Source organism: Agelaius phoeniceus, chromosome 5 (genome assembly GCF_051311805.1).
Source record: "Agelaius phoeniceus isolate bAgePho1 chromosome 5, bAgePho1.hap1, whole genome shotgun sequence".
Classification (NCBI taxonomy): Eukaryota; Metazoa; Chordata; class Aves; order Passeriformes; family Icteridae; genus Agelaius; species Agelaius phoeniceus.
The window spans coordinates 30587527-30601150 of record NC_135269.1 but is presented as its reverse complement, the minus strand read 5'-3'; the positions used below and the strand labels follow the sequence as shown (position 1 = coordinate 30601150).

The window sequence follows — 13624 nt, the reverse complement described above, 5'->3', positions numbered from 1 at the left end:
CTTTTTATGAAAATCCTTCCTTGAAGTTTTTTTTCCTCCTGAGAAGCTGAGAGACCTCAGGGACAAAATGTAAACAATGGTTGTCTGCTGCTGTGGAATGCATCAGGTGCATCTGGGATTGGTCTCATGTGCTTGTGTGTAATTAATGGCCAATCACGGCACAGCTGGTTCTCTCTCTGTCCGAGCCACAAACCTTTGTTATTCATTCTTTTCTATTCTTAGCTTAGCCTTCTGATGAGAACTTTCTCTTCTATTCTTCTAGTATAGTTTTAACGTAATATGTATAATAAAATAATAAATCAAGCCTTCTGAAATATGGAGTCAAATCCTCGTCTCTTCCCTCATCTGAAAACCCTTGTGAGTACCGTCACACATTGTCATTTCTAAAATGAAGCACCTTGAGCAAATATACTGCAACTACAGAAGATGCTTTTGCCAAAATTAAAACCTCTTCAGCAAGTAAAGTTTGATAGATATCTATTATATCATTGGCTACCCATTAGTATCCATTTTGAAATTAGCTGCCACTTAGTTCATTACCCCCTGAATGCTGTATGAGATTTTTGCATTATTTTCCCTAGGACTGGTGGCAGATTAATAGCCTTGAGGTAAAGACAGCATTTACCTATTTAAAATCCATGAACAGTAACACCACATCAGTGTTCTGGTATTCCCAGGTTCATGAAAATGGACTGTAAATGACCAAACAACTCCTACAAGTCTTCCTGAGATGTTTAAGTACAAACTATTGTGACAACCAAATCTAAAAGTAATTCTCACTAACATTTTTGTTGTTTTTTTTCCTTTAGAAAGAACGTGATATAATAAAAGTGCATCAGTCTGAAAAAGCAGATCTACTCCTTTCCAAATGCAGCAAACAATGATTATTTTTATTCATATTCCATTGCTAACCATTGGCTTGTGTCTCTTTAGTTGTAGTAAAGATAGATATATCTACTGTATATATGTATAGTAGGAGTATAATACTATTATACATAACATCACTAGAATTTCTTTTCCTCATCAAAATCTCCATCTTCTTCCAGCTATCTTCTGCCATGCTATCTGTGGATCTGTCACTGACATATTCAGTGCAACTGCTTTATTTTTTTTCCTTATTAATAATATGTACAGGGACACATTTAATATTAACCTTTCTCTTTTTTTCTTCATGTCTCATAATTTTTTTCCCTTCATCTTATATTGTACTCATCAAGTGAAATAAAGCAAGTTATGGTTAAAACTGGCCTTTTTTGGGTGTTATATCAAGAAACAAGAGGTATATGAAGAGGTATTTTTATTCTTCTTACAATTTTTTCCTTCCAGAGAAATTTGTTCATCCTTTTTCTGTTTGGAGACATAGAGCTGCTCTGAACGAGCTGGCTGGAAACATGCTTTTGGCCATATTAAATGGTCAGCTTTGGCAACCACAGATTCCAATCCAGTGATTTAATTGTCTTTATTTTTATCAGGAGATCCAGAGTGGATTAACCTCATGCTGTATAAAATGCCTTTTGACTTAAGAACTGTGCAGTGTTGAGAAACTCTACAAATGCTTTACTACACGGCCACATGGCACTGCTAAAAGCATCTCACAAAATCAGATTTTCCATTCAAAAAGCTACTTTTTTTTTTTTTTTAATTTACTCCACCTTATATCTCACTAAGATTCCCTCCACCTCTCTGCAAGATGCAGACTATCTATTATTATAAATAGTGTCAGATATGTGATGAATCTGACATTTTGGTCCTGGGAGACATCAAACACAGGTGTCTACATGTGTGATAAGAGTCCAGCTACTGCTCAAGATCAGTGGGGATGTAATAAACACTGTGAAGCCTGGGGGGTGAGTCAATTGTCAACACAGACACTATAACAGTATTCACTTACCTAAAGGTAGGCATCCAGCATTATTTGAGAGCCTCTCAGGTGTCCAAGTCACCTGTATAGATTATGGAAGAGGACTTTAACACTTATGCCCTTTTCAAATGGTATCTGATGGCAAAGCAATGAACTTCCCAGTGCTTAATAGCAAGACATCTGCACTTAGGCAGTTGCCTGTGGTCAAGGGATCAAGTCAGACAGTGCAAGGACATGCAACTGCTCTCTGAGGTACCCTGGGCTGCACAGCACAGCCAAGGGGGTCTGGCTACTGTGAGTCAGGATTTTGAGGAAATCTGTCTCCTGAAGTAGCAGCAGGACGCCAGGCACATATAAGCAATCCAGAATGATATTAGACCCTTATCTTTTGGAAGCTAAATTGTGCCCTTGGAGCTTCAGTGCAGGAAATAATCAATCTCCTAAGTAATAGCTCCACTTTGTGTAAACTGTCTGAATAGTATTCTCCAGCAATTTTCTCCACAGTCTTCTCTTAGCTGTGTATTCAGCAGAATATCTGCAATGAAATGTCACAAAAGTAGAGCCAAGCAAAATGGGATGTACAAGAATGGAAGCAGCCATGACCCACAGGTATTTTCCATTTTCTTACCACCTCTAAAAGTCACAATAGCAAAAAAAGCTAAAATAAGCAATTCACTGAAAGCTCAAATAAAAACTTAGAAGACAGTTCTCTGATTCCATTAGACCATCCCCTGCAGCCTCACTGATCAGTTTTCTTTTTTTCAGTCAAGAAAAGCTTTAAGTATATAAATTGTATACATTGGAAAGGAGAGAAACTGTTAAAGACATTTTGTGTCACACATAAACTTATTTTGACTGGACACAAATGTGTTTAAGGTCTAAGTTGATCTCCATCCAACTCAAGCATGGCCCAGCTGCACTTTTTCCCTCATGCTGCAATGTTTTAAGGAGAATACAGCATTTCCCAATTAAACTTGTTCGCCTCCCATAGATTTCAGACCTCTACTTAGACTAACTCTTTTTTCTTCATCTTGTGTTTTGTCAGACTTCAGCAAGCACCTAGTTATTGTATTTGGATAATTCAGTATCTGTATATTTTTATAAATGTGTGTGTGTTTGTTAAATGGTAAACTGAATTGGATCAAAACTGGAATCAACATCTGGCCCTTTAGCTTCCCAGTAGACCTTTTAATGCTTCCATAATATTTATATATATATATATATATATATATATATATATATATATATGTATAAAATACATAAATACATTATGCTACAAAACAGAACAGCATTTTGAAAGATGCTGCATCTTTTGGAATAGTAAGCTAACCCAGAGGAAATGTCTTCCCTTCTCTCTTCTCAACTGGGTTGGAATGGCTTATGGGTTGTGAGTATGGAAAGTAAAGCGCTTTCCATACTCACAACCAATCAAATAGTGTAACTCTTCCCAAATCTCAGTCAGATCAGAATGCCATATTATCAGCATTTCAAAGATATAAAAACACAGAGATAAACTTTACCATGAAGGATTGCAGAAAGCATTACAATTGACTAAGAAAAAGTAAGGAAAGCATTCAGATAACAGGCAGATTAACAGCATTTTCAATATTTAGGTAGATAAATGCAAAATATTAATGTCACAAAAAATTATTGTATAAAAGGAAATTGTTGACTTCTCTCTTCTTTAGGCTTTACTTAGACTAGTAAATCACATAATGTCCCTGAAACTGGCAAGTTAATCTTTGCAGTATTTGTATTCCAGAATAGGTTTTTGCATGATTCTAGCCTGCACTAAACAATTCCCAGCCAGGATTTGGGAGTTATCACTCTCAACAGAGAGCTTAAATTAAACCACTATGCTTCATGAGGCAAGAAAGCCTTACAACAGAGATGGGACTAAGTCGTGTTCCAGGCTTCAAAAATGGCAGGATTTCACTTAATAATAGAAATGTAGCTTTAGACTCTAGAATATAACCTAAACCATCAATAGGAAAGTAGACATTCAGATCCTAAGATTTGTGGACATACCCTGAAATAATTTTATCAAATTATAATTTCATGAGTGTGTGTTGTGTGCATATGTGTGGTGGTATTTATATACACTTTTGCCTTGCACTGAGGTTTTGAAGATACTATGGACTATTTTTAATTTTCAAAGGAGAAACAAATATGCTTGAGAAACAAGATCTGATTCAAAAATTTAGCAGAGGAATAATATTTAAGTGGAAAAGCTGGTTTCACATAGAACTGCTGACACAAACTTAGCAACAGGAGTTCCAGTGAGCAACACTATAATTTAGATTTTCTTACCTCATAGATAGCTTCTAGATAGACACAGATAATATAACTACTCAGTTGTGATATAGCAAACCCATTGCTCATATTCAATTTCATGAAAACGGAATGAGACTTAGTATCGCATATTTGTAATAACTTCACTCATAAAGGGAAGGGTTTTACACTGTGTTTTAGCAGTTAAATCTTTGCCATTATTATGGACCTTTTTACACAAGCAGAATTGAATAACCCTGAGGCCCATCAGATGTGTGTTGTCTCAGAATGGATACTTTTCCAGGGAGCCCACATGAGGGCTGCTCTTTCAAGCAAGTAGGGAATAGATGTGCAGGTTATGGCCCACAATATTTTGATTCAAAGCTTGGTGAAGGGAAGAAGGTGTTTGCTTTACCAATTAGCAGGAAATCCTTCTTCTGAAAGCCTTGACGCTAATGACTTGTCACATACATCAAAACATTTTTAGAGAAGTGCCTTCAAGGCTTTAGAGAACAGGGTTTGGGTTCCTAATTAACTCAGATGATGCAGATTTTAGTCCAGCCTCATCAGCATTCTCCAGCCACACTGCCTCCACCTCTTGTCCAGCAGCTGTATTCCAGAGGGATCCCAGTCCTAGCTCTGCTCTGGGCATGCTGTTCCTAGTTTTGTACCTGGCATTATATCATTGGCTGGCAATCTGAGCTTGACCTTGAGCCTGCCCTCTCAGGGGACATCTGTTACAGTCACCCAAACAGCTTTGCTGTGCTTCATGGGGGGCTGTGACCCTGCTCAATCCTGAGGCTGCTCCATGCCTTGTGTGGCTGCTGGCTCCCAGCTTGCCTTCTCCTCTAGCAGAGATGCTCTCTCCTGCTGAAACCCAGCTGTAAGCTCAGGGAAAAGACAAGGAATTGAGCTTAAATGCACTTCTTGGACAATGAGTGGTGGAAATCTAGGTGGACAGAGGCTGTGGAAGAGATGGTCATGGCAGCAAGAGCCCACTGGTGTACCCAGGGCCCTGATATTGCATTTGGAGCCACGGAATAGCTTGGTTTAGAAGGGACCTTTAGAGATCATGTAGTCCAAACTCCCTGTAATAAGCAACACTTTCCATGAGGCCAGCTTGCCCAAAACCCAATCCCACCTGGCCTTGAACGTTGCCAATGAAGAGACAGCCACAGCTTCTCTGAACAACCTGTTCCAGTGTCTCACCAGCCTTAATTTAGGGAAAATCTTTCTCATGTCCAGCCTAATTCTACCATCTTTCATCTTAGAACCATTGCACCTTACCCTGTCACTACCAGCCATGGTAAAAAGCCTCTGTCTTTCCTATAAGCCTTCTTTATATAGCAAAAGGCTGCAACAATGTCTCTCCTTAGTCTTTTCTTCCCCCAGAACAGTTCCAATTCTCTCAGAGTTTCTTTGCAGGAGAGGTGCCCCAGCTCTCTGACCCTTCTTGTGGCTGTCCTCTAGTCCCACTGCATCAGCTCTTTCCTGTGCTGAGGACCCCAGCACTGTATGCATAACTGCAGGTGGGTTCTTCAGGGACGTGGAGAAGAGGAGGAGGATCAGCTCCCTGGATTCCCTGATGGCCATGCTGCTTTTGATGCAGCCCAGGATATGTTTTGCTTTCTGGGCCACGAGTGCACACTGCTGGTTCACATCCAATTATTCATACACCAGTATCCCAAAATTCTTCTTTGCAGGACTGGTCTCAGAGTATTCATCACCCAATCTGCACCAATGCTGGGATTGCTTTGATCCTCATGAGGTTCACATGTGTTCATGTCCTACATGCTCTCATACCAGCCCAGAAGCTGTCCATGAGGTAACCAAGGGGTAGAAAGCTCTTTTATCTCAACTTCCTCACTTGAAAGGTGAGGGAGGGTGGAGCTGCACTGGAGGCATCCTCAGCTTCCTCCTCTGTAGGACAGAGCTTTGGTAGGGGACATGTCTTCTTCAACTCATATTAATGCTATTTCTTTCCAAGTTCTGCAGAATAAACTAAAATCCTTGTGCTGTTGCAGTTTTTTTTCATAGTGTGAGACCGTTCCCACTGTCTAAGGTGTAGGAAACATGTTAGAATCCTGTGTGTCAGAATTCTAACAAGGCAGTTCAAAGGGAATATTGCCACTTCATTCTAATTTAGTCCTTTGACAACAGTAAAGAGCTAATATATTTAAGTTTTTCCATAACAATCCAATTATCTCTATCTGTTAAAGAGAAATTCACACAGTCTTCTCTATCTGTCTGCAATCTACACATGCAGAGGCTCCCCTGTATATAAAAGATTGGCATGTCTTTATAGATTTTGGTGCTGAAAATGAGCAGTAAAGGATAGAAATCTAAAATATAGCCAAAAGGCTAATTTTTTGCTTCATTTTCTTGATGGCATGATGGAATATTAAGTCACTTGAGGTTTAGGATCTCTCAGTCTCTCTCTGTTAGCCAACACTTCAAAGTCAGCGCTTTGTTTCAAGAATTCATTGCAATGTATCCATGTTTTTCTTCCATGTTAGAATGATGTGTAGGGACAAACCTCTGAAGGTTTATTCTCAGAGGGGAATATGAAATGCTTTTGAAGCATTTCAATTGTCTAGAGTTTCTAGCATAGGGAAGCAGTAGTTACAATTATTCTGTCTTTCATGTTGAGATTATTTTATGCATCTTGAAATTTTTTTTTCTGCACTCTGGAATTTGGTTTATTCTTTACAAGCTTTTGATTTCTGCAAAGATTCAATACCTTGAAATTAAAAGATTAAGGGATTCAGCATCAGAATGCTACATGATTAGCTTTAATTGGTTCTGAGTTTTTCCTGCTGAAAGGGCTTTCTAACATGTGCTTAGTAGCAGACACATGGTCCCTATTTTCCATGACTTTAGGGATTTGAACACTTTCAAAAATTACTCTGTAGAGCAGGACTAACCTAATTAATCTCAATTAAAGTCTTCATCTGGAAACAATAATGTAACTTGTATAAACTTGTAGTTTCAAAAATAGCAACAAAATTCTTAAAGCTTTTTTATTCAAGTATATTATATGCTTTAATACACTAGTTGAAAATGAGTAAAAGGTGTAAGTATCATTTATCATAAAACATTTCAATGCTGGTTAGATAATAATATAAAGAGTTGGAAAAAATTTTCTTGATTTCATGTTAAATATGAATGTAAAAAGTTTTGTAAATTGTAATAATTTGTACAGAATCACAATTGGAAGGGACCTTGAGAGTTGCCAGGGCAATTTAGAGCAGGTTTCACAGGAACTTGTCCAGGCAGGTTGTGAATGCATCCAGAGAGGGAGACCCCACAACCTCACTGGGCCACCAGTTCCAGTGCTCTGCCAGCTTCAGTGTTTTTCCTATGCTGAGATGAAACTTCAGGTGGTTTAATTTATGGCCACTGCTCCTCTCTCTGTCACTGGGCACCACTGAAAATAGTCTGGCACCATCTCCCTGACACCCACCTTTGAGATATTTACAGGTGTTGGTGAGATCCCCTCTCAGTCTCTCCTCTCCAGACTAAACAGGCCCAGCAGCCCCAGTTTCTCCATATAAGAAAGATTCTCCAGTCCCTTAATCACCTTTGCAGCCCACCACTGGACCCTCTCCAGTAGCTCCCTTTCTTTCTTGTCCTGAGAAGCCCAGAACTGGACACAGCACCAGGAGTGGCCTCAGCAGGGCTGAGCAGAGGGGCAGGATCATCTCCCTCAGCCTGCTGGCCACGCTCTTGCCAGTGCACCCCAGGGTACCACTGACCCTGCTGGCCGCAAGGGCGCTGCTGGCTCGTGGTCACCTTGTCACCCACCAGGACTGCCAGGCCCATCCTTGCAGAGCTGGTCTCCAGCAGGTCAGCCCCAGGCTGTGCTGGCACTTTGAGCTATTCCTCCCCATGTCCAGGACCCTGAAATTGCCTTTGTTGAGCCTCATTGGTTTCTCTCTGCCCAATTCTCCAGTCTATCAAGGTCCCACTGAACAGCAGCACAGCCTTCAACTGATCAGCCAACAATCCCTCCTCACAGTTTTGTATCATCACTGAAATTTCTGAGGGTACATTCTATCTTTTCATCCAGGGAATATCCAGAATAAAGCAGTACATATTCCACTGTCCATTCTGCAAAAATCTATTAACAACACCATCCCATCTATAAATTAATATTTTTGCATCTAAACAAAATATCATGCCATTTATGACTAGAAATCATAATAATTTTCAAGTATTCACCTTCTCTCCTTCTGGGAGTGAGCCAAAGGAAGTGCCTGGGACATTTCCTGGCATGAAAAATTCCTGGATTGAAGTGTTTTAGACAGTTCAGAATTTTTTTGTATTTAAAGAGTTAATGTATTTTTTCTATTATTATTTTTTAGTTTACCTTCAAAATTGATGCCCATCTGTATTTTTTCAGCTCCTCTGAGTGAAACTATTAGAGCTGTTTGTGTGGCTAAGTGTTTGCAGATGCAAGATGCAAGGCCTACAATTATTGCTGCTTTTCAAAAGCTTCTTCACTGTGTTTCATGCTTCACTGTGTTTCAAGAAATACTTGTGGATATAGAAACACAACCATCGCTGCTTCTCATCACACTGTTATAATTTAGTTATTAGTTTTCTGCTATAGTCTAAAAAGATGTGTGAAATATATAAATAAATATATAATTAGGACAATAAGATTTCTCATAGTTTTTTTCCATTGTTTCTCCTGCAGATTTAAGTCCAATTCAAGCAGGCAGTAACAGAGCATTAACATTCTTCTGGTCTGCTGACTTAAGACACCCACATAGAGGTAATCTCCAAAGCTTTCAAGCAGCATAATGTACACACTGAGAAAGAAAACTGCCTGACAAAGCAGTTATGAAGAAACCACTTCTTTAAATCTCTGAAAGGAAAATGTGGTGTTTAACAGGCAGGGTAAACAGCCTTCAGTAGTGCCTGTATCCAGACTGATCCTCTTATGGCACAGTAACAGCCCTGAACTTCCAGAGCAGGAAGTAGGGCAGGAGGCCAAAGGCTGGTTTGTGTCACTTAAAATGCAGCCATTGATGAGTCTAGCTGTTTGAGTGTTTGTGTTGAGTGTAATCCAAACAGCTACACAGTTTTTGTGCCTTTTCAGGACACCACAGAAACTTTGTTCTTTTGCAGATCGAGCTGCTGGAGCATTTTTAAGATAAAGTTTTATGTTAAAAAGTATCAACTATTTTGAATTTCACAATTTCATTTTGAAGATGAGGCAGTTAATACTGGAACCTCTGTCTCACAGCCCGTATTTCCCTTCAGTGCTCTGCAAATTGTCACTAACATGACTCTTTAATTTATTTTCCTTTTTCTTGAATGAACTATTTTCAGCTAAATTAGGGGAACTCTTCAAAAAAAAAAAAAACAAAACAACAGAAAACACAGATGTAGGCAAGTCTCTGAAGCAAAACTGACTTCAGAGCAATGTGTGCATAGAGAGAATGAGCAAAAACACATCCTTGTTCAAAGCAAGTGTATTTGATTGTGGGTGTACAAAAAGACTATTGATTTCACAGCTCTGCATCTCTGACTTAATAAAAAGAGAAAACCAAAACAACAGAGTATGTGAATTTAAGTACCCTCTTCTCATAAAGCTTCATAAACCTTTTTCCTTTTGGTTTTCTCTAGTTAACAGTACCTTTGGTGCTGTCCTTCTGTGACACTAGATGGCACTTCAGAGTAGTGGTGGGATCAGAAAGTCTGTAATCTTTTTTAATTGTTTTGCATATGATATTAGAAATACATTAAGTTAATGCTTGCTTTTAACAAACACAATTTTTCAGCTTTTTCTTATTTTTTACACATGAGTGAGTGTGAGGTAGAAAATCTTCTCTATTTTCAAAAATATCTAACATAAGCAGAAATAGATTATATCAGAGACATTCACTAGAAGCTTAAAAAACCCCCAAAAAACAAAACGAAAAAACTCAACCAACCTCCACCCCCCCCAAAAAAAGGCCCCCAAAGACCTGTTACCAGACCTTGTGCTTAGATAATTTTAGAAACAGTTTGTGGAGGCAATTGAAAAAATGTACAGTCTTGGAAATGAGAGCAACACACTGATGCCAAGGATTTAAGAGCTGGTCCTTTCCTAGAAATGAAATTAGATTTAGTGTCATTTATACATCAGCAATTGAGTATATGACAACTATCCATAACCTGGTGCACTGTAGGAGAAACCAGATTAAAAGATGGCCACACCCTTGTTGGCAGTCAGGGATGCTTTCGGCTGCACCAGGAAACAAGGGTATTAATTATTCTTTATGTGTTTTGAGTCCAACAGTTGTGACCATTTACTGTCTTCATACTTTATGAAGAAGTTGAGGATGCACTGCAAGGCCCAAAGGCTTTCTACTTTAGTTATCTTATTTCTTTCCACCCAATTGTTTATACATCGTTTGTGTTTGTTCTTTTTCTTTTTTTTCCTTTTTTTTCTTTCCTTGTTGTGTTTTTAAGTGGAAGAACCATCTGTTTTTCATTTATATGAAGAGCAGTTTTGAAAGTATTGGGCTTCCCACTGCTTTGAAGTCTCTGCAGATGCTGTGAGTGGATAGAATCCCATCAGTCAAATATTATTGGTGTGGCTGCACAACTTATGGAAAACCAACAGTGTGCTTACCTTTCAAATATGTCATGATCTTGCTTAGGTCTCTTGTTACAGGATTTGCTTGTTTTATTTCATTGAGAAAGACTGGGAACCAGGGAAGTCCTGCTATCTTTGCAGCCCTGGGTTGTTAGAAGGGAATGTATTTTATGAGAAATAACTTATGCCTTAGCAGCAAGCAGCAAGCTTGATAGGATACCTATCGTGAGTTTTACAGAGAGGACCAAACTCAGATATTTGCTTCTGGACTTGTTGAAGTTTGTTCTAATTTGAAACAAAAGCCTTAGTATGTGAGATGTTGAAACTATGGATGGAGAAATGGAGAGTTTGTGCATATGTTTACATGATGCTTTATGTAATTGTTGTTATTTTTTGTGTGAATATTTTTCTGTAACGATGTGCATACAAACTCTGTGGAATTTTTCAGGCTAAGACAACGCCTTTGTTCTCTCTTGAAATGCCAATGCTTAGTTTTCTGCATGAAGTATCTGTCTGCACAATAGTCAACATCCAACCAAGAACCAAAAGAAAAAAAAAAAAACATAACTGATGATTTTCTGGAGTGTTTTCCCTCCTGTGACAAAAAGATATCATATACTGTTTGTTTTATTTAAAAATAACTCTCTGAAAATGTGAAATGCAGAAGAAAAACAGATAGAAAGCAGAGAAATCATTGGCTACTATATGAAGAAGACAGCTCAGAAGAGTGCAAACATGCTTTTTCTGTGTAGTGGTTATAGTGAGTCATAATTGTTTCCAATTATTTACTACTGCATAAATGACAGCTATAAAAAGACTATATTTGTTTGCTGCTGAGAAAATACCTATGAGAGTCAGGCATGAAAAAGTTCCTTGAGGCGAAAGAATTTCACACAACTTATTCTTAGCTATCACCATGCCAAAGATGTTCAATTTTCAAGACTTATTTAAAGTTCTGACATACGTATGTTATTCTATCAAAACAAAAGAAGAAAGACAAACACTTTGGAGTTTGCCTGTATTACATTATTCTTTAATATAAATGACATATAAGTTTTACAAATTAGAGAGATTGACTTTGGAGTATTAAGAGTCTGCAGAAGGTTCTTTTCAGGTGATGTTTTTATTGAGTATATGTTTAGCTTTGAAGATTGACAGTAGATATGTGCAGCCTACCTTTGATGTGCTTGCTACCCACTGGTATGGGTTGAAGAATCCCAATTTACAGAGGGCTCCAAATCACTCTAAATAGATACAGCTACAAATGATGTCCCAACAATGTCCACAATAGCAGCTATTTCACTTCATCTATTTCTATAATTATGGTTTTGCTTCTGTAGTCAAAATTCCACAAATTTGTTGGACAGAGGAGCCTGCATATCTCTACTTCACAATTAATTCCTTTTTTAAAAATCCAAAACCAGTAAAGGATGCTGATAAATGTAAAATGAAGAACAAGTGAAAAGTGAACTGCTATGGGGTTTTTTTAGATAAATACATGGATTGATAACAATTACTAAACCCTTATACCATACTCTGCAAGGCAGTACAGTCTTAAAAACTGCTCTTCTGACTAAGGTGAGAAGGATTTGCTCTAGAGAAATTTAGTCATTGAGCTCCAGATATAGGTTACAAGTTTTTTACTGCAGACTACTCAATATTTTATTCACTAGGATGATGTTAGGCTAATTCTGAATAGCATTGCTCTAGAAAAATGGCAAACTTTAAAGAACTATGTGTACAATACAAATTTATTTTATTTTATTTTTTTCAAAAATAATGACATTAGCAACAACTTTATTTGCCTCTGCTAAATAGATACATTCAGAATTATCTTATAGTGGATATTTTTAAACCTCCAGGGCTTGAAATAAATTTAAAGGAGGCAACTCTTACCTTCTCAAGTCTCAAGATGATTTGAGAGTCTTTTTTCCCCTCTGCTATTTTTCTCTGTGTGTGGCTATAAAAATAACCTCAATCACTGTCTTTTTTTTTTTTTTAATAAATCATAACTTGACAAATATTTACTCTGAATTTCATATACAGTGGAATCTGAAAACCTGCAGCATTCAGCAAACTGAACAATGCCACAGAAAGCATGCTGGAAAAGAAGGCTGAAATAAGTCAGTTTAAAGCACAGTGGGCAATTCTTATTGATGGTATGCTCGCTCTTGTACATCTGTTATGTCGCATTTATTCTACATCAATGGATCATCTCCACTTTAAAGTGAAGTTTCTGGCATTTGGCATTAATTGTTAGCAACGGTTTTTTGAACAGGCCTATGAGGACAGACATTTTAGCTGGAACACAACTGACCCCCATTCCTAGAGATCTATTTGTAATTCCCAATCTGTACTGCGGAGCGTTCGTGGATACACCGGAAGGCAGAGGGCTGGATCTCCCAGTACTGCACGGGGTTGCTGAAGAGGCTCACGCCGGAGTAGCTGGCCTTTTTGGTGTTGTAGCCAAGGGGGCAGAAGTCGTTGATACCAATGGAAGCAATTTTGTTGTTATGAAGATAGACCACCTAAAAAGCATTCAAGTACTGAAGTGAGAAATTGAGCTATCACAGCAAATAAGAGAAATTATTTCATATTAAATGCTTCATATGCGTTTTGGCAACATTATACAAATATGTTTTCTTTCCAACAAATCCTTGACTCTGTTTACTTTTTGAAATACCTAGCATACACCCAATTGACATAATTTCTACAGAAAGTGCACAAACTGTGCAAGGAATCTAATAATGTGTCACAGACATGTTTTATGAAAAATTCTTTCCTTAGGATTTTTTCTCCTGAGAAGCTGAGAGGCCTCAGAAACAAAATGTAAGCAATGATCATCTGCTGCTGTGGAATGCAACAGGTGGATCTGTGATTGGTCCATGTTGATTGTTTCTAAT

General features: G+C 38.1%; 1 protein-coding gene across 1 annotated transcript in view; it reads right to left on the bottom strand.

Annotated features, from left to right (window-relative positions):
- Positions 1–11732: 11732 nt before the first annotated feature.
- DCN (decorin) overlaps positions 11733–13624 on the bottom strand; it is a 38480-nt gene continuing 36588 nt past the window's right edge. Inside the window, exon 8 of the mRNA XM_054631690.2 lies at positions 11733–13249. Coding sequence (XP_054487665.1) covers positions 13055–13249 — 195 coding nt within the window. The 3' untranslated portion in view covers positions 11733–13054. The remainder of the gene's footprint in view (positions 13250–13624) is intronic.